This window comes from Heliangelus exortis, chromosome 4, assembly GCF_036169615.1.
Source record: "Heliangelus exortis chromosome 4, bHelExo1.hap1, whole genome shotgun sequence".
NCBI classification, from domain to species: domain Eukaryota; kingdom Metazoa; phylum Chordata; class Aves; order Apodiformes; family Trochilidae; genus Heliangelus; species Heliangelus exortis.
The window spans coordinates 13286334-13312929 of record NC_092425.1 but is presented as its reverse complement, the minus strand read 5'-3'; the positions used below and the strand labels follow the sequence as shown (position 1 = coordinate 13312929).

Sequence of the window (26596 nt, the reverse complement as noted above, 5' to 3'; positions counted from 1 at the left end):
TTTATAAAATATACTTGGAATTTTGTTTCTGGTTTTGGAGAAAGAAAAACCAAAACAAACCAAACAAACAAAAAAAAGGAGAGGAAAAAAAATAAATAAATAAAAACCAAAACCAACCACCACACAATTTGACCAAAAATGAAAGCCTAAGTATAAGATTGAGCATAGACATACGGTAAAGCAAGTTACAACTTATAGAATATCCATAGTCCTGTAATGAGCTGTGCTTGGTCTAAACATGTTAGACTTCCCAACAGGAGTTTCTCATCTGGAAAGACCAAGCATGAATCATTCACGTTTGGTTTCAGGTAGAAAATACTGTGAAAAAACAGCTTTCATTACATTATTTTCCATTTAGATTATATGGTACTCAGTGGCTCATGTAAACATAAAGAACAGAATAAAATATTTCATCCTTCTTGAAGATCAGTCTTTGTTTCAAAAAAAAAAAAAAAAAATCTGACAGTTCCTGTCTGCGAACATTTCTCTTCCTGACCCCAACATTAATCTTCAAGAAAACAAACCAGTTTGTGCTTGGTTTGTTTTGTTTTTTAAAGTACACATGCATGCGATTTTTCATATGATCAACAGGATGCATTTTTTGTTTGGAGCCGTGCAAAAATATGGGAATGTGTTCACTATTTTTAGATGCATCAGTGACATGAAAATACCTGCATGACAGGGGAAGCCAGAAGTTAGACGTTTGACTAATAACCTTTAATGAACTCTAAGTTCCCTTGGAACCTACCTACTTATTTTGTTTGGGGTAAATTACCTCACTTTCTCCTTCAGAATATCATTCAAAATCAAATCATTATTTTTACAACATTTTGTGTTAAGCAGGATTGTGAAACCAAGCTACAGGCTTAAAGTACCTTATTATAAAACCTAGCTGGTCATGGTTCCCAAAATCCATAATAACTACAGAAGTAGAACAAAACCACTCCATACAAAGACAGGTTTTGTGAAAAGAGGAGCTCAGAGGTTAAGGTGATAAAGGGTAGATGCCAAGCAATACAAATATAATTTATATACTCAGAACTACTATTTTACTGTTGGAAAGCATCTGAGCAAGGCATGAAGCTCACATCTCAAGACCACGAGCTAAATTAATTCACAGGATCAGGACTGAAGAGGGCATTTTAGGCCTCTTTTAATCACCCCCAAAAGAACTGTATACACATCCTTTCTTTAACAACATTGTTTTTTGTAGATTGGTATAATCATGCCACAGAGTTCAAGAATCCTTATTACAAGACATCTTTGTGTATCCTTTGAAATCACTTGGCCACTAAAGGTTTTTAGTCAACCTGAAATGGTACACAGAAAAATTGCAAGGAAGAGTTAGGTACTTCAACATGCTTAAAATATTTGAGCATATTGATAAGTATCAAGATAGTGTACGTGAAAAATGTGCTCATATGACACAGCACAGTCTTTCCAGCAGAGAGAGAGAAATACATTTTTACCTTGGAAAGTCCAGCACCTGGAAGAATGACAGAAGTATGAAACACACAACAAAATATTTCAGTACTACAGAAATTCCAGCAAAAACTCCTAAAACTATCCAAATACAAGAGAAGCTGGTGTAAGAAAGGCATTTATAATAAGATCAGCATCAGATAGGACAATGCTAAGTCTTCAAACTTGGCAGGCAAATAGTACTTAGTCTTCCACTGAGACACAGTGTTGTTGGTTGATTAAAAGCTGGAGATGACCCAGCAATGTGCATGCACATTGCCCAGAAAGTCAACTATATCCTGGGCTCCATCAAAAGAAGCAAGGCCAGCAGGTTGAGGGGGGTGATTCTCCCCCTCTACTCGGCTCTTTTAAGGCCCTACTTGGAGCACTGGAGTGTCCAGTTCTGGAGCCCCCAACACAACAAGGACAGGGAGCTGATGGAGTGAGTCCAGAGGAGGGTCACAGCAATGATCAGTGGGCTGGAACACCTCTCCTATGAAGGCAGGCTGGGAGATGTGGGGTTGTTCAGCCTGGAGAAAGCTCTGGGAGAACTTATAGCAGCGTTCCAGTACCTGGAGGTGCCTGCAGGAAAGCTGGGGAGGGACTTTCCACAAGGGGGATTGTGATACATCAAGGGGTAGTAATGGGTCTAAACTGGAAGAGGGTAGATTTAGGCTAGACATAAGGAAGAAATTCTTCACTATATGGGTGGTGAGACATTGGAACAGGTTGCCCAGGGAAAACTGTGGATGCTCCATCCCCGAACTGTTCAAGGCCAGGCTGGAGGGGCCTTTGAGCGACCTGGTCTAGTTGGAGGTGTCCCCTCCCCATGGCTGGGGGGCTGAAACTAGCTTGTCCCTTCCAACCCACACCACTCTATGATTTTGTGTGTTAACTCAATATTTAATTACAGTGTAATATTAATCTTTTACTGGCTTGAGACAGTGAAAGGATCACCTCAAAAAATTCAACTGAGATCACTCCGACTTACAGTTTTCCCATTACTAGGCAGTATCATAAATAAGCAAGCTAAAAAGCCTAGAAAACAATACATCTGCATATTTATTTTACAATGTTTACTTCCTTCCTATTTGCTATACAAGTATTAATTTCAATTAAATTCTGCATTTTAAATAAAGGCATAAAATTCCATGATTCTATGTATTCTGCCAAAGATAAATCAGGCTTCTTTCAAAGCCACAAAGACTTTGTGGTTTTTTTCCATCAATCACTTGTCCAACACACAAAGCATAACTGCCAATCAGTTAGCATCCCTGACAGCATAATTGCTGAACAGAACAGGCAAAGCATGAGGAGGGTCAGGACTAAGATACCAGCAGCATTCTTTCTTGCACATTTTGGTACTAATTTAGGATTGTCCTACATTAAGATTCCCCTTCAGTCACTGTTGCAAACAAGAACTCTGTAGAATAAGGTAGAGAAGCTTGTAAGACAGTACTGTCAAGTAAGTTGGTTTTGTACTACTCCTACTCATTTCAAAAGTAAGCAGTAGCATCCATCATTCACTAACAGTGGCCTCTTCTTTCAGGAATTTGTTTTCCAATATTTACAAGGTCCCATTTCTTAAGTCCTTACCTGGTCCCCACTCCCCTCCCTCAGATTGAACAAATGCACATTTTCCTCTGTGGATGCCTAATGAAACATCTCAAAGGAAGAACAGTGTCTTTCTTCCCATTTTGCTGCTGTCAAGTCATTTTTCTCTTATGCTATCAGAAAGCTATATGCAGCAGGAGAAAGTCTGAGGCTGTAAAAACACCTTTAACTTGTCAGTTGTCCCCAGGTATCTTCACAAACATGAGCCACAAATGTCCTTTTTGTAAAGATCTTTTCAGATAGTAATACCTGGGAAACTCAGACTTGTCCACTTCCAAATTAACAGAAATACGCAAATACATGTACAATCAAGTTTATTTTCATATTAAGGCCACATTTTAGAATAGGTTTAGGCTGAAAACCAGAAGCAAAACCATCCATCCATCTCCAAAACATCTTTGAAAACTTTTAATATATCCGTCTCGTGTGAAATAATACCACCCTTTGTAGCACTCAACCAAATATGCAGGTTCATGTAAGTGATTCAACAGCTAAATACCACAGCATAATTGGTATTATGATTTGTACCAGAAGATACAGGTACCTATTTAAGTCACGATGCAATACAAGTGACATTCTGGCTGCTGCCAGGCAGCCGTTCCTTACAGGACCCAAGAGTAGCTTCAATTTTCAGTTTACGAGGAACAGTTTCTTAAGAAAAGTCCAGCTTTTACTGATTCAAGTATAAATGAGAAATACTGGTACATATTAGGCCTTTCATTTTTTATACTTCCTATCCTCTTTTCCAAATCCCTCATTAGAAGTTTTAAGTAGCAAATCAAAACAGAGAACCATTATAAATAGATCTCTCTGATCTTTGCAACTCTTTTACCACTAGTGATCAAGAAAAACATTCAACAAACAAAAATAATCTTTTGCAACCTGAACAACTACTACTGGCTTACATTTGATTAATTCTGGGCAATCTCATTTCTACTATTAAAACTTTATATAAAATAAAGAATTTTCAGTCTCCTTAGAGGTTATTTATAACCCACTTCCTCAAATGGAAATTCAAAATTTCCTGAGAAAAATGTTTGTGACTCACTGTGGGGGTTTTGCCAGACACATCCCCTTAGATCTGAACAACTCCAGCAATATGGGTAGCTTATATAAACCTGAAGAACACGTTTTCTTCAGGTTCCACCAAGATACCCATTTCTAGAGTTCTGCTTTCAATCCAGCACAACTTTTGCTTTGTTAGCATCAGCACACAAGCAAAGGATGCCTCAGTGATTTTCAGTGTTATATAATCTATAACTTAGAAATACTACAGCATTATCTTCTTGGGATTCAGAAGAGGTGTAAAGTGAACTTGCAAATCCTGAAAGAAGCACCAGGACAAGTCCTGGTTCATGTCCTCCTTTCTCTGTTCTGAGGAAACACAAAGAAAACCTAATAGATTAGATCTTTGCAGCTTCAGTTAAAAGATAATAAATTAATCCTGATGGTCTCGGTTGCATTTTTAGAAAACACTTTTTCATGAGTACATTTGCAACAAATTAAAATTCACCAAAGTGAAATGCAGTTCTAAGGCAACTCCACTAGTCCAGACAACTTAAGAAGCTGCCCTATGACCAAATAAAGTATATTTTTCTGTTTAGCAGAGTGAAGGAATTTCCCCTCCCAACGCCCTAAAGGCTTCTGATGCATTTTTTTTCCCTGTTCATAGCAGAGCTGATTAATAGCTATGGCTTAAATCCAGTGTACAGTTTTGGCAGCTGCTGACGGATCACTCCATCTACTTGCTGCTCCCTCTCTGCTACGCGCAGCACGTGCTGGTAAATGCTTGCTGTCAAAAGCAGGCAAATGATTCACATTTAAATCTGGTAAACCTAGGCTATGACTACTTAAAGAAGTTCCCTCAACTTCAGGTGTGGGAAACAAGAAAACAGAAAACGCATAGTTAGTTTTCCTGTCAAATTTGGCACACCAGTTTTCAAAGGATATAGAAAGAATCATCAAGTAAAAAAAAAAAAAAATGCTAAGTTTTTCCACTGTTTACAGAACAAGTTTTAATTAAACAAATCATGAACCTTCCTGTGAGCATCAGTGCAGCTATGAAAAACAAACAACACTTACGATTTTACTGGAAGTCTATTTTTTTGTCTTTGCAGTTTACACAAGCTGCATTGTCTCTAAAATTACTGTTTAGCTATGATGGAAACGGATTTTTTTCAGATTACCAAAATACAACCTCCCTCTTTAGTACAGCTGGGCACCAAAAATTAGCAAAGAAACCTTTTAAAGCATTTATGAACATTATGTCATTATTTTTATTTCCACGTAAGTTTGCATAAAATACAGACTTTGAGAGAAGAGCATTCCAAACACAAATACAGACCCTACCCTTAACATGTCAAGATCATTACAAAAATGCTTGGCTGTCTTAGATACCAAGGAGAGAATGTATTTCATTTCCAATGTCAACAAAAGACTGGGTCTTTTTCAGGTTTAGATCACATTTCTGTATGGAAATAAGAGAGACTATCTTCACTATAAAAGAAGAAACTGGGAGATAATGGAGATCTTGAAGTTTTATTAACTTTCTTCAAGCTTAGAAGTTGCATTTAATGTTATTAATTTTGGATGTTCCCCCCGTTTTGAAGCAGTTGTAGCAGTGTATCCACTGATGACAGCATGGGTAACTTCCTTCAGTTTTCTTGGGGTTTGCCTGCTTTTAAAGAAATAAAAACCTAGGTCCTTCCATCGAAAGGAAGAGGAAAGGAAAGAGCTTCATCAAAATTTGAAGCTCTTTGTTTTAAATAACATTAGCAATCTTGCTTTCAATTTCAAATTGTCACAACCAATTATTTAAGCAACAAAAACTTCAAGTATCAGACCTGTATTTACATATACTATGTAGTCAATTAAAGAGAGGCAAAAAGGTTATCTAGTTCTTAACTTTCCCCCTCTAAGCACAATCATGTAGCCAACCATAAAAATACAGAAAGGTGGTTTTTTCATTATTTATTTCCTAAAAGTATACTGGGCCTCCACACAGGAAACTCTATTGCCCCCTGCCACAATCATACAATCCCAAATCTATGTATTTTTTTCCCCATTACAATACCAGCACTACATTTTTTAAAGCCATACCAGACTAATAAGATCTGAGAAAAATACTACAAAAGACCCATGCCTCTGCTCATACTCCTGAAATATGAAATACAGGCATTAGTCAGCCAAATGGCTTCATATACCAATATTTATCATCTTAGCATTCCTCTCTCACCCTTTTTTGCTTTACAGTAGGGTTCATAGTGAGCTGCACCATATTTTTGGAATCTACTGGAAAAAGTTAAGTTTAAGTTTCTCTTGCAAATAAGCAGCCTTGTGAGATGAGGCACACCTATCAATATCACAAACATACAAAAAGTTCAGAACACCTGCAGATCAGTTAGCTTAACACTTATTTAATTTGTTGGTAAAGCAATTCTTGTACAGGAAGACACCAAGAAGACTGCAAACACTCCACTAAATTTCACCAAAATGAAAGCTGTTATTATCCCGCCTACACTCCCTCTCTCTCCAGACAGGTCTATAAAAAGAACAGCCTGTGATGGCAGTCAAACCAAGCTGACAAGAGCAGAGACATCTGCAAAAGCTGCTTTGCCAGTACAGTTCATGTCACTCCTCAAAACAAATTGAATATTTGGTGGTATGACATGATTAAAAGCATTTCTGCTGGTGTAAAAACCCATCAGAGCGCAAGTTCAGCTGTTACTACTGTGCAGAAGAACATCATTGACATTTCTCTGAGAATGGCAATCCAGACATTAAAAACTACCACAGCTAAAGTGCTGTATGCAATATAAGTATGACACCATCGTCTCTAAAGTCAGTGTATACGGATGGACAGCTTTAACAATACCATTCACTTAAATCAAGGAGCTGCTAAAATCTGTTTCCAGTTAAAGCACACTTCTACCCAGACTGGAAAGCAAGCAAGAAACCGGGGAGGGGAGGAGGGCAAACACACACAGCATTGATGGACAAAAAAAAAAAAAAAAAAAAAAAAAAAAAAAAAAGCTGGTCATATTGAAAAAGCTCTTCACACTATTTTGCAATAAAAGATATTCACATCCTTGCTTCTAGCACAACTCATTACATTACCTTGAAACCCAACTCAGTTGTCTTTAAGCACAAAATGGGCTCAGCCAACATGAACTCAAGTCCTTCGCTTTCCCCTTATATAACCTCCTCTGAAAGGTACTTTCTTGTGCCACGACAGTAAATGAAACAATATGTCCTGCTGCAGAGCCACAAATCAAATGCCAAATGGCTGGAGGGGACAGTTCACAGATGCAGGGGTGGGAGTAGGGGGGAGGGAGAGGAGCTACCTGGAAATATGTACTCTGTATACCTATCCCACTATTCTCACCTTTTTCATTGCTTTTCCTATATTGTACACCTGTGGATTAGCCTTTTAAAAACCACCAGGCTCTTAGAAAGACATCTTCCTGCTAAAATGGTTAATATTCATCTACTACACGTGAAAACATCACACGAAGTGGTACCGACTCCGCTGGCTGTTAGAGCTGTTTCTGGTGATCACGACTGTACTTCATTATTTAACAGCTTCCTTAGCCTTCAGGAACTGTCTGGACTAGTGGGCTGAAGTTTATTAACATTTTTAAATGCTTGCAGCTAATATTTCCAAGTTGTCCAAGAGAGCAATTAGTAGACATCTTATTCTTAAATACTAACACCTGTTCATAAGATATGATCCAACATACACTTTCAAGCTGGCCATTAAAATTTCTTCTGCATGTGAGCAATTCTTTTTCCCCCTATTAAGCTATGCTAAGCTTCTCTTAAGGTAAACAGGACAAAATATAGATACCAAACTGTCTTTCTTGGATTTGGCTCTTCCATTAGGAAGAAAAGGCTGTATTAACACAGAAAAACAGTAATTGTCTACAAAATGCATTCTACAGAGTTACAAGGTGCTCTCCTCCTTCTGAAGGAAAAGAAAAAATTACAGATGGTTACTTCAGTGAAAGCCTTACACAGCAGTTCTCAGGTTGACGCAGAGAGTCTTGAAAATGCAAAAGAAAAATCATCCATTTCCACTAGTAAAATCCAGACCTACACACACATCTTGACTCAACCAGGCTACACATAATAAAACACACCCTAAAAAAAATTTAAGTCATCCAGATTGCAAAGATTGTTTCATTGACAACCAGTTTTGTTGCTATTAGGTTTGCCTGGTGAAAGCTTTTAAATCATCCTCACATTTAGGCTAACAGTGGAGACCCAAGAGCTCACTTAAGGATGCACAGTAACTGCACTGCCTCCCAAAGACAACACATCCTTACACATTGTCACAGCAAGTCAACATCCAGGGCATCAAAACCATCTTCTATTATCCCTAAAGAAGTGGAAGATATGCAAAACTCATTTTCTTGAGGGAGCATTAAAAGTAGGTGCTTATGGGTGGCAGAAAGACAGGATCAGATAAGGTGATTGTGGTGTTTTAAATTTAACTTATTAATGACTCAGCTAACTTAAATGGCTCTAAGGCCCCTCCAAACAGCATTCTACCACCAGTCCCATCAACATAAAGCCTTGTTAAACAGGCAACACCTTTCAGCTGCCCACAGGGTGGCAATTACAGAAGAGCCATATAGGCTGAATGCAGACACACCAAAAAGGGTTTTTTCTCTACACACCTACCACTGGCTGTAATGTAAATTCCAGTGATGCTTAAGGGATGGGGACACAACAATACACACTGGAAGATTTGTTTATCAGAAGGGAAACTAGCTGGAAAAAAAAAAAAAAAAAAAAAAAGCACACATCCTCTGCTTGGTCTCCCAGCTCTAACGACAATAGAGAAAAAAACACTTTGACATTAAAAGATTTGCTTACACACACCCTTTACTCTCAAAGTTTATATTGACCACAAGAACTTGTCTAAGTATCCAGAGACACAATTTTTCCCAACTCTATTTTTTCAATTGCCAAACAAGTAGCAACTAACAGAAAATGCATGAGATAAAGCTAATTTCTCAGAACTGCATAGAAATCCAACTAAGCATATTAACAGTTATTTATTAGTACTTAATTCTGGATGCCATCTGTATTTTCAAAACCAGAATAATATTTCAATCATTTACTTGCTGATTTTCTAGGCTGCATCCTTAACAGACCAGGGGAAAGACAAACTGATACTCATAACCCCAGATACAAAATACTGACTTGTAAAGTACATCCCCATGCTTACACTCATTTATGGTATTTATCAGTTCTCCAGCTCCAACTGGAGAAGTTTTGTGATTTTTTTTTTTTTTAAGAACATACTTCATTTGTTGAAACAGAATCATTATGAAATTTCACCTAAATCAATTGAACTGTACCATGTATGTTGAACTATATGTTCAATTCACACTATGTAGAGAGATCCATCATAATGAGAACAAACTAACAGAAAACACTCTAAAATTGCGTATTTAGAGCACACTGCTGTTGTTTGAGCATTTCATGCAAGTAATCAGTACAGTTTCAGTGTAGCTATGTTAGTTTAAGTTGCAGTAACTCATTTATTGTTAATGCTAAATAAAACAAAACCAAAGAAACCACATACACCCCTTAGGACAGCAATGACATTTTCTTGATTTTATCAAAGTGTTAACAGGTGTTTCAACAGAATCTTTTGTTGGTTTAGGAATGGTTTATGATTGTATTTTTATGTGTGTCATTTCAGTATTATGTTATTACTAGGAATATTATTTTTAAATAAAAATGCAAATGTAAAGAAAATAATACCGATTAAATAGATACTCCATAAGTAACAAGCAAAAAAAAAAAAATCCTAGGTTTTTTTTTTTTTATTTATTTCAGCACACTAAGAGATGTCAATGCAATCACTATATCTCATGCTTCAATTGTGACAGTATATAGGATGTATAAAAGGGGCATTTTTTAGGTTGGAGGAGTGTGTCCATAAGTACACTTTAGTGATTATGACAGACCAGATCCACATGTACCCCTAAATGCAGTGCATTTTTTCTTGATCTGTTCATTAATCAAAGTGAGTAATTCTGAAATTTTAGAAAGCTGCCTACTGGCAGCACAAAATAATCAGAAAAAGATCCCCAAACAGAATTGTGAAGGGAATGGGAAGCAAAGGAAGAATATACAGAAAAATTAGAAAACAAAAGAAAAAAGAAAAATCACAGTTGATACTAACTAGGAGATTCTCACAGTAAGAAAGAAGCCTTAAGCTCATCATGTGGCTGATGCTGTATCAAGTTGTCCAACACTTTTTCTATATCTGGCTTTTTATCAGGTCACTATCTTGCCCCTGTCTGGAAGATTCTCACTCCATTTTCTGCATCTACTTTGGACCAAAAGACAGTCTTCTGGTTAGCAGGTAGCCTCACACATCACTTATTTACTTCTCCCTTCCTCCCCCCCCTTTTTTTTTTTTCGTTTTCCTTTTGGGTTTTTTTTTCCCCTTTTTTTTTTAATTACAGTAAAAACCTATGCTAATTTCTTCACAGATTTCCTCAGAAGATTAACTATAGTAGTAAATTAATTCCATAGGAATAATTTCCTTTGAATATTTTCAAAGTAAAAATTTATGAGTGATTAAGTTGGAATCCATTTGAAAAGCTACCATAAGTCAGTGTATGCTCCGGAACCGCAGGCTCCTAACTAAAATATTCTGAATGACTCATGACTGCAGCACCCTCAAGTTTTGCACGTGTACTCTGAGCAGGTCATCATTCCAGAGCAGCTGCAATGCAGGTATAAACAAGGTCCATGCTGTCCTTAGAGCTGGAATTTCCTGAAATGCCTCAATGTCACCAACCCACTGCCAAACACCCTTGCGCTGCCTGCAGACCACCGTGGGTGAGGGTCTGCCACTGGAAGCAGTCAGAGCTCATCTACAGAAGAACTAGATCTTCCTTTTACAGCTACTTATATCCACTACTTTGTCATTTTCTTCTGGAAAAAAAAAAACAAAACAAAACAAATCCATTTGGAAAGGTAAATGTCTATTCTGACATTTCAGAGAGCATCCAGATGCTAAACTAAGAAGCACAGTGAATGAGGAAAGGATCACCTTCAGCACTTACCACGTGGCCCCTCACCATACTTTACAGCTACCAGTTCTACTCAATAAATTGAGTACAAAATTACCCATTTCAACATGCAGCCTGGTTCCACGAGCTTCAAGGTCAACTTTCAAGAGATAGCAAAGCACCTGAAAAGATGCTGACCACCCCTCTACATTTTACAGTGGGAAGACAAGACACAGACGCTCGTAGATGTTAAGGGTTTTTTTGTCTCTACTGTAGGTCCCCTGCTATTTTACAGGGTGAGCAGTTAAGAATATAAGAAAAGCATTAAAGCAGCCTAATTACTACGGTTGCTATTTGAAGGCAAAAGACGAATTGTGAAAACACAAGTTACTCTCCCTCTAGAGAGTCTATAGAAGATGTTGGCCAAGAAAAAAGAAGCAAGTCCAGTTCACAAGCCCGCTGGGACTCACATCAAAAATATTTCCTTTTTTTCCTTATCTGTTAGTTAAATACAGAATTAAAAATTGATATCCCTATCCTCAGGGCACCAAGCCGGGTTGAATATAGAAAAAGATTTTGCTTGTGATTGTTTCTTAAAAAACACCACTTTACCTTTTGGGATAGATTTAAAACAGCTTGGTCAGTACTTAGAATTTCAACACCTAAGAAAACTTTGAAATAAAGAGCTGGTTTCATAAGCTTCTTTCAACTGGCACCACACACTGAGGTGAAGCTGAGAGGATGAGATTGTTAAACAGTGACAAACTTATAATTTGTTTTCTTGAAGCCTGTTCAAGACAACAGACCACAAAGTCTGGTCAAAGCAAAGGTGAAGTTATAAGCACAAATCAGGTCCATTATAAAAAGTTACACAACAGACAGAAGAAGGAAAATATTCAACTACTGCTGACAGCTCTAACTTTAAATACAGTTTAGTTTGCTGCATGAGGAAGTATAAGGCAGTATCAGACAAAATCAAATGACAAAATAGTCATGATAAGAGTTCAAATAAGTCAATATAGCATACTCTTGAATCTGTAACTCAAAAAGTTCCTCATCATTAGTAATTTCAATAAGCATGTGGTTTTACATAAATAAAAAAATGAGAGGAACACCACAAGCAGACTTGGAGACAGAGCCTTTAGTTAAAGATTTTAGTGTTGCCTTCAAATATCACATAATTTTACATTCTTTACAGCAATAGCTATTCCTCAAAAGTAATTTAAGGTACATGTTTTGCTGTAAGTGGTCACACCATAAGCATGCAAGTTAAATTACTCTGAAGCAAAACCTTACTGAATAAACAGGGCTGCTCATGAGAAATCAATCCTGAGTTTAAGACCTTGCACTGAACCCCAACTATGACAAAACCACTTACTTGCACGTAAAAATGCTTGCAAAAGCATTAATTGCACTCCCACATCGTTGCTTCCCTCAGAACTGCCATACTCTCTCAGAGGACTGGTTTAAGTAATTGCCTTGTGTTTGCAAGCTGGGGAGAATCTCTTCCACACCCCAGAACTCACAAAAACTTCATGGATTTCATGACCGTGTGCTTGTTATTCTCATAATCTCCAAGATGGGAGAGACCTTTCATATTTAAGTTCCTCCACAACCTTAAATGACTGGTAGAAGCACAGGGAAGGGATGAGCATCTCCTCCAGGTATATACACACTCCTGTCTAAAACAAAGTCATTAAAGTAATCTGAAAAACCACATGGAAAATTAAGTCCCACCAAACAGGATACAGACTGTTCCTCTGCCTCCACATCCCACATGTAGACTCCACTCAAAGCAGTAATGACTCAAATTAAATGGTTACTGACTTTTTCATGTTAATCAAAATCCTACAACTCATTGTGGGTACAAAGAGATGATTTTTAAAGTTTCATTTTTTTAGGTAAAGTGAAGCAGTATATACTGCAGTCAGAGCATGAAATCTGCAAAACTGAGGATCTGTGTTTTAGTGTGGAAAAATATTTTCTGTACGGTTCCTTTTGAGAAGGAGAGGGAAGAGAACATGCCAGAAAACCACAAGTAGCAGTATTTTTGGAGGAAGTCACTTCCTGACCTCAGCTTTCAGATAAATCCAAAACTCAGGACATCTATAAATAGAAGAAAAGAAATCAAGTAAGATATCAGATGTCACTTGTATAAAGCAGAACTTTCATTTTTCCTTACAAGAATTCTGATACAGTTTTCCTAAAGTAATGCACAATGTTCAAGTAGCCACATCTTACCAGCCTAGATACCAGTCCTGCTATTCCTTCCCTATCTCCTGGCTCATTTTATAAATAATTTAGAAATATGATTCACTGCTGTTCATACATAGCATTCAAGCCTTTCAACACACTCCATCAACTTACCACAGACTTTCACGAGCATTCTAACACATTAATTCAGTTTAACACATCATGGTATGGTCACAAAACTTAGAAATGGTCTTTCTTTTGGTTTTTTTCCTACCACTTTCTGTTTTTTTGCAAAGCTGGCAAGTTCTAGCTATGTCATTTCCTACCAAAATTAAAAGTACCCCGGAACAACCATGGGTAGGTATTAACTCACCATGTATAATTTTTAAAAAGTCATCTTGGGAACAGCATTTCAGTGGCTAACAGCAGAGGTGACAGGCCAAGATCTGGCTGACAAATTGTCACAAGCATACTCTAAAAATAAATGGCAATGTGTGAGGCAGTAAACATCACAAAGCTATAGCCGAGATGTTGGGGTTTTTTTTTAATGCAAACCTCTTGCAATAAACCAAGACGCCTTGTGAAGTTATCCACAGCTAACAGAAGTAATACTTCACCTAAAAGCTATTTATAAAAGCCAGGGTAACTATTAGAGCACCTGTTTCAAACAAGCCTCCTTTGTTCAAAAGAAATGTAAGGTAACTCACTGGCTGGAACATGGGCCAATGTCAACAGCAAATCCAACTGGATTTTTGTAGGCTGTGTCACTGTAAACCATGTTACTTTCGTCATGGCTAAATGTTCATTTACTGTCAAGTTAAAATGGACTGTAAGAAAGTGCCATTATTTCCTCTTAGAACAGAATATAAATTCACATAAGAACTTTAGATTTTTAAACAGCACTGCTAGTTTATCAACTTAGTACATTTGGAAATTTGACATATGCCAATTCTGATGAAGATGTACTGAGAGCATCTCTACTTTTTGTTTCAGAAATGCACAGCAATGTCTATAATGTATGCTGTGCTGCAATTCACAGATTAGGAGTTTACTTCCCACTCAGAAACTAATCCATGGGAATGAAAGCATTAGCCAAAAGCATCCTGGTGTTTCTATCCAAGTGCTTTCCTAGCAAGAAAAGTATCTGAAGTGATGACTTCAAGGCAAAAAATTAAAAAACACCACCTAGAGAGGTTTAGAAAGTGAGAAACTACAAGATACAAAATTATTTAAGACAGAGGTTAAAACACTGTACAGGGCTAGGTACAAGGAATAAGTAAGAGAAGGTAAAATTTAAAAAAGAATTATTAATTCACTTGGGCATTCAGAAACATACTGTCTTCTCACATGGATTAAAAAAAAGTACTCTACCCCAAATCTCCAATTCCTTATAAAACATGAACTGGTTTATAAAGCTAACAAGGCATTTATACATCACTGTGTCACGTACACAACCATATTTTCCACCAGTGTCCAGTCTTCTAGAAGTTTTTCAGCTACCTAAAGTAATAGTCCTCTAAAAGTCATCTTAGTCTTTTTAAAAGGATTTAGTGGTGACCCACTATCCATCAATGCTCAGTCTGGCAAAATAGGAGCAGCACTAAAAAAAATGGCTACCTAAAATAGAACAGAGATGGAATATATTCCTTCCCTCCACCTTGGCAAACATCTACAACAATGACTATCAGCATTTCCTTGGCATTGTTACCTCAAACAGTTCTTAACAACTGAGCTAGAATTGTGTTGCCACCTGACAGTCATCTGGTAGTCATTCTGTGGCCTGGGACCAAGCAGTTGGCATTTGCAAACTATATCATGATGAATTAAAACAATGCATTGGCACTAATTAGCAGCTTTCAGTGGTAACAGAGAAGCCCTGACAAAGATGGAAACTCAGTTACCCTCATTCCAGCAAGTTCCTGATCAGCACAGAGCTGGTGCTGCCATACCTATGGCACATGTGAAATGCAGAGAGAAAGCACTTGATCAGCACTCATCATTAATCAGTGCAAAATCTTATTTATTGTTTCATACTCAGAGCATCCTCCATGAACTGTAAATATGTTTATTGTTTTTAAGACACATTTGCTCCTTGTTCCTTTGAGACTACAGTCAAAAAGGAACCTGCACAATCAAACTCCATTTCTCCGTGTTCTTAACGTCTATTCCATCCACAAGCTAAATTAATATTTAACTACAGAATGTGATTTCATTCATTGTGATTCAATCATTGGGCCACTTACTGCTTTCACTGGAGACGCTGCCAGTCTTCAATCACCCTCAACAGGAAATCACAATGTCTCAAGATCCACTTCAGCTTTCAGCATCTTGTTATGACTTTAGTAACCAGGATAAAAAGCCTAACCACATAAACCATCTTTGCCACACATTCTGCATCACCAACATCTGGCACCTGCATTTTTCTTCCAGTTTTTTAATCTTTTTAGAGACTGTGGTTCCTCTAGAGTTGAGGAACAATTCCACAGGCAGAGCTCCCCAGCACAGCCAGCATGGGCAGTCAGCTCCTCCCTCTCACTTTTTAATGACACCTTTTTCTAATCAGCTGTCACAGAATCCTGCAATACTTCAACACTACCACCTTGTCTGCTGTGGGGCCTGATCTTACTTTATGATACAACTTAATGCATTTTAACCACAAGTTAATTTTGCAGCTGCTAACTTAAAGATCAACACTATTTCAACACCAAGGACCATGATACTTAAACATATGTAAACATAGTAAAATACCATGGCTTCAAAATATTGACATAACCATTACAACAAAAATATTTCTTCTCTTCTATGACTATAGCCATGCTACCTTCAAAAACTAAAGGATTTACAGCACATAGGTAGGAGTGACCAGGCACTGTGATTGCTCCAACAGTGCCTGCCTGCCCTTGGGGCACTGAAAGCAACATGAACAACAGACACAAAGAAATCTGTATTATTGCACAGCCAAATCTCCTCCTCAAAAGGTATCTAAATATTTACTACTGTGTATGTTGTATATTCCCATATGTACCCCTCAAATGAGTGCTGCTTACTCACACAATTCCAAAGGACTACTGATTTCAGAAATATTAGCTATTTTGAGAAAATGTTCTGTTCAGGTGAGAGAACAGTTCCCTGACAAGATTAACCACTTATCTCAAAGTCAAAACAACATTATAGGGTACTTATAGTCCCAGTAGACTTCAGATACTAAAAAGAAAATTGTGCATGTCACTTCACTTGTACACAAGCAAATTAAGTTTCACTTTACATCTTTGTTTTCCCTCCCCCCCAAGGAAGACAGCCCATCAGCATCCATTTTGCAGCTACCATGCAATAAAGCAATGTAAATATAAAAATGTATCAGGTCCTAGCATCTCTTACCAACCCTGAAGCTGAAGTGATGTAGTGGATCTTGTCACACATTGTGATTTGCTGTTGAGGGTGATTAAAGACTGGCAGTGGACTACCCAGGCTTCTTACCATTGCAATGTATTAAGGGGGAAAAACCTTATATAGCTAGAGGCTTATTACAGAAGTTTTCTTTAAGTTAATATTCGGAAGAACAAACTGAAATGGAAGACTTCTGTCTCAAGAAGCATTTGGTGCTTACGCCTCATAAGTGGAAAAAAAAAGAAATCTCTGTTTAGGAAATGCATCAAGAATAAATCGGTAATTTTTCATCCAGTTTAATTTTACACCTCAAAATGGCGTTCGAAAATGGAGCACCATGTTCACTCTGGAGGAGGGTTAAGCTGTTTCAGAGGTTCCTACATACAGCCATAAGCATTTATTCTCAGTCTTGTAACACAAGTCTTCACACCTTCGGCTGCACCAACATTGACATTTGGAGACATAATCTAAACCAGGCTGAGTCACTTAGATTTCAGAGAGGAAAAAACTTTCATGCACTACCTCTCAAATATGTCACTTTGGTTTTGTTCAGCTATTGCGGTTGTATCACTTATCCTGTTTATTTTGCAGCCTCACGAACAGTTGGATAGCCACAGATGAGGCACCAGAGAACATCAGTATGGGAAACAAAGCTCTCAAACAAGTTTTGCTGCTAGAAAAGTACAATATACCATGAAATACATGTACAATATACCATGAAATGGTATATTGTGGTATATTAGCCTTTAATTTCCGCAAGTCAAATCTCAAGAAGCTTCTTCCAGCTATATTGGTGACACAGGCTTGTTTTCCCATCAACTGCTTAGGAACCATGTTCGTTTTATCCCTCTACATTTTGCTTTTTTTTTTTGCTTAACAGGACACAAAGTCCGAATGACTGATTTCAAATGGAAAAGACTGTACTAATGTTTTTCTCCCCAGGTACAGAAAAAAGGAAAATAAAGAAGAGGCAAGAATACCCTTAAAAATAGGGGTGCCAGGGGAACAAAATAAAGCACCCTCAACAGTTTTAAAGCCTCATCCCACAGGGAACAGGATCTATCTTCCCACTTTGTAAACCAGAAATAGCTCTGAAGTAAATATTTTTATTTATTAAAACAAGCTTATTTAAATTTTAAGACACACAAAAAGCAAGCAAATGGAAACAAACAGCCTGATAAAGACAGTCAACAGCAGTCATACTCAAGCAATGCATCTTCCATGAAATTGAATATACCCTTTTCCAAGAAATTTACCCTGATACCACGTGCATTTATCTTGTGTAGCTTGTGTTAATCAGCATATGTACAAATAAGAGAAAAATGGGGAAATCTTGCTAGCCAGAGAAATACCAACACAAAAAAATGCCTTCAATTTTTATCAATGCTGAAAAATAACCTCATGCTGGTTTGTTTTGGTGTTGGTTATTTTGTTTTGTTTTTTTACCTAATAACATTTAAGTATTTTAACCTTCTCTTATTCTTTCATTGTTCTGATCAGGTAATGATACACATGCTGCTCATTATTGAAGGCCAGAATTCTTTAAAACTGCTCAAAATCAAGTATTAAATTACTTTGCGTATCTCCGTCTTGTCTGACCTGAGCAAAAGAAATACATCCACATGTAGGCAGAACAGAGATACCCAGAGAGAGAAAATCACTAATTTTAACTCCAAAAGCAAACTGTAAGAAAAGCACTGCAATAGGGCTCCTCTCCATCCCTTTTCAAGAAGTGGTCAACTCCACCAACCTCAAAAAAAAGGGAAGCGGAGCACCACTTCCATTTCAAGACTTACTCAAATACATCCCTTCATGCAAAATATATCCAGCAAATTAAATCTGCAACACTGACTGCAGCAAACAAGGCGTGCAGGCTCAGCTGCCCCTCACAAAGCATCTTTGTAGAGCTATCTTTCTGCCAGTGCTCCTTTTGAATTCCCAAACAATGCCTAGCAAAAATTAGATCTCCTACTGTGGGAAAGTTCCCAAAACACAAGACAAACTATATTTTCTCATGAGGATACAAAAAACCCTCAATGAGGAAGTCAAAGTTCTTACAATGCCTGTTCAGTACACATATGGTTATTCTTGAAACATGCTCACAGATTAGGTACCAGTATTCTGATTTAGTGAACAAAAACTATCAAAATCAGAGCACTAATTCATCAGAATTAATTAGTTGCTGCCACTCAGTAACTCCGATAAGTGTACAGACTTTTAGGTATGTAGATTTTTTTAAATAATAAAATTCAGGAACCAGTAACTACTTTCACAAAACCTTGGTTAACCTCTTAAAGTAAAAAGCACAAAATAAAGCATCCTCAGAGATTACATTTAAATCTTTTTTTCCAGGTAGTGTTTACTATGAATAATCTCATAATCCACAGAACACTGTATCCTTCTACTTAGGAAAGACATGATTTGGGGAAGATGCCTGCGTGCCATTTACTTTTGCTGACACATTCACTCCCGTGACAAGAAAGAACTCTGTCTTTTTACTTCAGAGGTTCAACAGACAATTTTGCTTAATACTAGGCTTAGCAGAAGGGCAAGCCTAGCTATTAGTCTTGCCTTGTGATTACATCCTCTCCCGCAGCCTCTCCAGTGTCCCCACAGACAGGCAAGTGGTGATGGGTGGGACAAGGGCACCAGCCCTGCCCAGCAGAGGGTACTGTCATGTACTCATGTCTCAACAGCATGTTAGTAGACCAAGAGACAAAATTAAGCTTGGGATGAGGATCCCTGGGCTTCAGGCCCAATGAATACAGGCTGCTCACTTCAGTGACCTTCCCAGGCAAAACTACCATGGGAAGGCAAGGCAGCAGCATCACGTTCCCAGCTTTTGCATGAAGCAGAGAATGTCCACAGGGCTGTCAAAAACATGCTCACAGCTCACAGGAAAGTACTCAGCCTGAACCCAGGGCAAACACTTCTGCAGCCACAACAGGGCAGAAATCAAAAGCAAACTCTACCAGATGATTAATCAAGTAGGAAATCAGGCAGAGCTTATCAGTGCTACATTTAAACCCTCACTTTCCAAGTTACCTCGTTTGAAATTGGCTCAGATAGGTGCAGCTAACCCAGCTGCAAACTTCTGATGTAATGAGAAAGCAGACAAGTGTTTACAGCAACAAATAACTTTGTATCAGCTATTTCTGCTCGCTGGGTAAAGGCTTCCTGATCATATCAAGGGCCTTGCAAGCATTGGTGAAACTCATATTACTACAGGACACAGAAATGTCTATAAAGGCAGAAAGCATCAGACTATGAAACAGGAGAGAACTGTTGCAAAAGAAATGTAAAAAATTCTACATTCTTCCCAATTGCAAAGCTCTTGGTGACAAAGGTATGAATGACTATGAGAAAATGCACTCTCCATCAAGAAAACTGGAAAATAAATATATTTTCTTACAAAACAAACAGGATATGGAGCAGCCTGTTGCACTACAGACCCCTAGCTTTGGAAAAGACATGAAAATTGACAGTGGAAGTTCAGAATCTGGCATTCCAGGGCTGCTTCAGCAGACTGAGATTATAGAGGTCACAAGAAAATCTGAACTACACAAGGGTTTTCAGTTTTAATTATCAGCCACAAAGAGACATATTCATACAATTAAATTTGCTGGGCATGAAGTTTTGTTGCATCATAATACTAGCTCGAGATATAAGATTAAGAGAAAAAAAATGCATGCTTACTTCAAAACTAAATTCTCTAAGATTATTTCTGTAGTAAACAAATAGATTATCTGTTTAGTTGGCAAAGAGTTACTTTGTTTTTTGTATCCCCCCAGTAAAGTGCTGAAACAGGACAAAACATTCCTCTGTGGACAAAGGTCTATAAATACACGTGATTATTACTTCTGTGTTATCTGCATTCATCTCTCCCCCACTTACAGCCCAAGCGACACCAAAAGGCAACACTTAACTTGCAGTTCAGACATTCTGGGGGGTCTTTAACTACTTGGAAAATGTTTCCAAAATTCTGCAGCATCTAGAGGGCTTTTTCACTTGCTCAGACCAACTACCCTTAAAGCTGACTGCATGATGGCAGCTTCACTTCAAGCCAACTGCCAAGCAACAGGAAAGTGCCTTGACCAAGAGCTTCCAGTAGCCCTTCTTCATTAAGCTGCATTACTAACCATGGTCAAAATGTTAACAAAAACTTAAGAATCATGCCCACACTTGAGAATTAGTTACTGTAGCCAGCAGAAAGCCTGAACTCTAACATGAGAAGTGCAGGTAGGAGTCTGTTATCCAAACAGGCTCGACCATAAAAACCCAAAACGCCAAATCTTGCAAACTAAAGATACTCCTGAATAACCACAAAGCCCTAAGTCACATGATGGAAAGACCATTCTATCAATGTAATACAGCCAAATATCAGGTATCAGCAGTCACAGCCCTACGCTTTTCAGGGTGTCAGATCTCAGAGAGAACAGGCAGGAGAACTTTGCAACAGAACCAGTTCTCAGCATTCCACTGCTGTCAGCTGCATGGTAACAGTGTTACCACCTTCCTCGCTAAATACTAGCATCAAAAAAATTAGTTAACATGCATGTTGACAGTAAAAAACAAACAAAAAACAAACAGAAAAAACCCTGAAACCAAAACCCAAGCTCTTAAATATTTTTTTCCTAATGAACGAAATTCCAAATAAGCTCTTGTGAAAATGATAATTTTAGTCCTTAAGTGATACACATACACACAATAAGCATGAATTTAAAGACTCAGAATAATCCTTACGGTAGGATCACAAATAAAATGTTTATTTCCTACGATCCCATGAAACTAGACCGCCTCCTATTTATTTGCTAAGAGATCACTATGGCAAGAAGGAAATGTTCATTCCTGGTTTATCTGAAGATTGCACACAATCATGCTACCACTGGTCACAAGTATAAAAATAACCCAACTGGGGAACAAGCTGAAAGTTTATTTGGAAAAAAGCATAGGTACATCCTATAATTAAACCATTGTTCCTCTTGAGTGCTTGAGAAGGGAATATCTGCTTAACAATGGCATCCTGTTTAGATGTCTCCTGACATTAAATGACGCAGTAGGATCCAACTAAGGGTAACTGTACAGTTCCCCCCTCCCCTCTCCTGATATGGTCTGATGCTGACACTTCACTGCTATTCATCAATACTATACTGAATTGCCTCAATGTATCACACCAGCAGTTTCCAGAAAAATAACTTAAGCACCTAACAGACAAGGCATACATTAAAAAATTTTCTCCCTGCAGACGTCACTACGTGGCATGAAAACAGTGCAGTAGTATGTGGAGCTTCTGAGGTAACTAGTTATTCATATACCATGCCATGCAAATGAGTTGTTTGGATAAAGAAAGAGCAGGCCTCCGTTTCTCTTGTTTGAAAACAAAAACAGCCCTATTTTTTTTTCAGATTACATTACAGCAGCATAGAACTGCCTGTTTTCTAAGATGGACTATGATGGCAATAGGAATTTGTTTTGAAAAGTCTTAAAGCTACAAGAGTTCATATAAGATAATGTTTGGAGAAAAAAAAATAGATCACTAATGCTCACTGCTTAAGGGCATAAAACCATTTGTAATTTATGAACATTTAGAAGTTAGATTCCCCAAAGTAGTTAACTTCCTACTTCACATCTTCAAAGAGAAAATGAATAGTTTAATAAAGCAATTAAATAGGAGAGCTCTGTTATACATCGGGCACGTTAAAGTACAGGCCATACAGATATTCCTTTCTTATTTTCAAGCTTCTTTAGTCAGTAGGATGTTGAGATGTAATTCACAAAATTCAGAAATACTCTAAGTGAGGATACACCAAAGAGGTATGAATTTAAGGACCAGGCATCAATCTGAATCTGAGTATTAAGCAACTGCAGAATATGTGGTTTACTTAAAAAAAAAAAAAAGTCTTTCCAGCCCAAAATTAGAGACTTTTGCACTTCATAAGTTCATGCAAAGTAAAGTTTGCTTTCTCTGACAATGTACATCAGATTTTGCAGTTCTCAACGCTGTGGATACAAACAGGAGCTGGCTATCCCACTGAGCATGCAGTGAAGTCATTTTGCCAAATTTGCACCGCAACAATCCAAGGTGAACAGTAATGTCAAACACACATTTACCTCTTTGTGATTTCTGAGAAACTGAGTCCCAGTTTGTTAGCTGATCAAGTAAGCAGCGAGCACGCTACTGACATACACCTCTTGCCATTTCCTGTACTGACATATACATAATAAACATATTGTCTCTTTCCACTTTTTGTCTTTCTACAGAAATTTTTTTTTCTTATTGTTTTACTGCATGACTGAAAAATATGAAGCATAAAAATATTTCTTTCAAATTTCACTGCTGATGTAAAATAAAAATTTCAGATCAGAAAAACAGACTAAGAAAACTCTTCAACATACACAATTCAACATGAGCAGTTGGCAAAAATGCCAGCCAGGTTTTCTGCTGCAAGCCCTGCTCTCCCCAGCAGCAACAGGAGGCACATCTGATCAATCACCAGTTTCAAGTATTTCGAGCGTTACGCTTTCCATAAATTTGGTCTTATTTGTGGATTACTTTGGCCAGTGTCAGCTTCATGGGTTTAAGGGTGGGTTTCTTTTCCTGTGGCTATTGCCAGCAGGCGTCCAGTCTGCTAATTTGGGAAGTCATACAGCACTAAAGCAGACCTGGTGTTCCTGACAAAGCTCTCTGCTCCATGTCCTTCACACCAGCTTTATCCCTGCATTAGGGTTGATTTCTTCACTGCGTCATTTCTTACTTTCAGTCTTTTTTTTTTTTTTTTTTTTTTTTTTTTTTTTTTTTTTTTTTTTTTTTTTGTTATCCTTTCTAGAGTGCAGGGTCGACCAACCAGACAGGAGAAAGGTTAACAGTCCCCATGGCACAGATCTTGTCACAAGCCCAGCCTGGTGGCCCCACTACTTGACCAACTGGTTTCTGATCATCTGCCAGTGTCACTCCTCCTAAACACCATGCCATCCTTCGATAACCATCTCCTGAGGCTGGATGCCACTGGCAGGCTCTGCTGGCTGGAATTTAAGCCTCTACCAACTTGAGGGAACTCCCTCTAAGTTTGCAGAGAGTGTCCTCCCCAGGGGAGAGCACTTTGTGTCCTTCAGCTTTCAGAATACACTGAAGGGCTGGGTCCAGCACTGAAGACAAACAGACATTTGGAAAAGGTCAAACAAGGACAGAGAAACAACTTTAGTAGCACAAACACACATTCCAGTAGCAGCTTTTTTTATTGGGGGGGGGGAGAAAAAAAGGAAAAAAGGGAAGATTTGCAAAAAAGACACACTAACTATGATGCCTATGCACTCAGTATATTTTTCCATGGGAGGCTGGGGTTTTTCACACGTATTCCATGAGCACGAGGGTAAAAATAACATTACCACAATGACGTATCTATAGTAGGAGGAATGACTTATGGGTGCCGACCGAAAGTCAAGGTTTCCTCTTTGCCCCCAATTTGAAAACGTCACCAGCCAATCAGCCGCCTGCCAGAAGAATCAGCAATACCATCTCTTCCCCAAAAACAGAGCACAGGGACTGCTCAGAGAGCAGCACAAGCCTTTAGAAAATAGGGCAGATGGCATTACAACTCCAAGCAAAGTAACTCCTTGTATCATTAGCTATTGAACCGCAGCTTGATGCGGGGATCAGTGTAAAGCTTATTAGTCTTTAGACAGTTGGCAGCAACAGCCACTGCAGCAACCATTCGGCAGCAGAAGGAACTCGTTCAGTTTAGTTGTTTTTCAGGTCATGTTAAGTCAAAAATGTTTCTATACACACTCCAGTCCACAGTTTAACCTTTCACAGCCTCTCCACGTGCAATTATGCTTACAAACAGCTTCATCTCGCATAGTGCTCCAACAAAGAGGGCTCCGGGAGCCCGGCGCAGGTATCTAAAAAATTCCTGCCTGGTGCCATTGTGTAAGGATTTCACCCTACTTTGGAGAGCAAGGACTTGCCAAGAATACCACTGACCTCAGCCCCAACATTATGAAACAGCGCTGCCAGCTCCAGCCAGCTATGTAAAAGTAGGGATTGAATTCAAATCCAGAGCCACCGCGTACCGCGGGGTAACAACAGAACAGAATAATTTGGGTTTTTGTTTTGTTTTGTTTAAGCGCATTCTTCTTGTTACCGGAAGCAACCTTCAAAATAAACTCAGCTGGCGTTCCTCGCTCTCCCTCCCCTCCACCCCCAAAATTAGGGAGTGCGAGGAAAGTTGTTCACATTAGTGCATTTCTTCCTTTCCTGTCGCCCGGGAATTCAGCGCTGGGGAGGGGGGGGTGGGAAGGTGGCGGCGGTGGGGGGTGTGAAGCCCGCGCCTGAGCCGCTCCGATCCCCCAGGAGCGGGGCCGTGGGGCTGCCGGGCTCTCCCTCCCCTCCTCCTCCTCTCCGGGGGGGCTGCGCGGGGCGGGCGCGCCGGCGGAGAGCAGCGGGGTGGTGTGAGGGTGCCGCGGGGTCCGGGGGAAGGGTTTGCCTACCTGGGGGCTCCTCTCCGCCGGGTTCTTCATCACCGCCTGGCGGAAGCTGTTATCCACGTAGGACGCCATCGCGCCTCTCCTGCCTCCCGCCGCCTGCCCCGGCTCCACCACCGGCCAGGGAGGGAATGGGGGAGGGCCGGCCGCGGCCTGGCGCTGCGGGCTGCGCGGCCGCAGCCTCCGCTGGGCGAGGAGCTGGGAGGCGGCGCGGCGCGGAGACACCGCGGGCTCAACAGCGCCGCCGCCCGGAGGAGGAGGCGGCGGCCGAGCCCCGCCAGTAGCGTCGGCGACAAGGGCTCGGCGATCCCACCCGAACCGGCTCTACGCCTCCCGCCGGCCCGCTCCGCCGCATCCCCCCGGGGAACGTCGTTGTTGCTTCTCTTCTTCCTCCTCTTCTCCTTCTTCTTCTCCTCCTCCCTCTTCTCTTCTTCTTCTTCTTCCTCCTCCTCCTCTTCCCATCCGGGATGATGAGGGGCTCGGCGCCGGCCTCGGCGACGGGGAAGTTGCTGGCTCGGGGAGGCGGAGCGGAGGGGGGGCGGGTCGGGGCGGGACGGGGAAGGGGGGGCGGATCGCTGGGGTGTCCCGCCAGCCGCTGCCCCCCAGAGACCCGCTCCACACCCCGCAGTGTTTCCTTAGGATCATCCCCCCTCACCCACCCTAGGAAGCCATCCCTGTTGTTCTTATCCCCCAAAAAAGATCGCCCGGCTGTCGTCCCGAAGGACGCGCATCACCACAGCTTCGGTGATGCATCTTACGGACACCGATGATAAGCAAGCTGGACATTGAAAAATTAAAAAGAAAGAAAAAAAACCCCACCAAACTTAATCTGCTGGTTCTAGGGACTCCCCGCTTTGGGGAGGCCACCTGTTGTCACTCTTCTCCAAAGTAATCCGTGTCAGCCGGCTGTCCCCTGTCATTGCTACATGGGGTAAAATCGAGAAAGGGAAGAGTGTGAAATCTTCAATTTAACACTTTCCGGGGTGGGGGTATCCAGCGGCTTCTTCTCATGTGAACTCGAAGTTTCTAAAGAATAAAAGTCTTGCAACATGGCTGATTTTCTTTGTTTACCAAGACGCAGAGAAAATCTCAACAGCAGCTTGACAAATATAAATCATGCAAGTATTATTAATGTGCCATTAACGGCAGTGTAATGCTATTAATGTATTTGCTTTCACAAGCGATGTGTACCCTTTGCTGATATGGATCATGCAATGTAAATAATGTCAACATTAAGAAAACTGTTTGATTTCCATTCACTAGCAGGGGTTTACACATTTTAATCCCAAGTAAAGTAGTGTAATTTTTATTTTTTACTGGCAAAAATTTACAGGGATAAACACGCTTTGTTTTCCTCACAAAACATACACTGCTGGTCTCAGGAGACAAAATCTTATGCTTCTAGATACACATGGCTCTCAAAC

General features: G+C 39.5%; 1 protein-coding gene across 13 annotated transcripts in view; it reads right to left on the bottom strand.

The window, feature by feature from the left end:
• The window catches only part of RAPGEF2 (Rap guanine nucleotide exchange factor 2), a 180103-nt gene extending 154407 nt beyond the window's left edge, over positions 1-25696 (bottom strand). For 8 of the 13 annotated variants that reach the window (XM_071743062.1, XM_071743060.1, XM_071743066.1 and 5 more), the window contains exon 1: positions 25179-25695. In XM_071743062.1, coding sequence (XP_071599163.1) covers positions 25179-25247 — 69 coding nt within the window. In that variant the 5' untranslated portion in view covers positions 25248-25695. Of the gene's footprint in view, positions 1-12489; positions 12509-25178 lie in introns of those variants that run through there. The other 5 variants (XR_011725733.1, XM_071743073.1, XM_071743064.1 and 2 more) reach the window with 3 other exon arrangements.
• Positions 25697-26596: the final 900 nt, after the last annotated feature.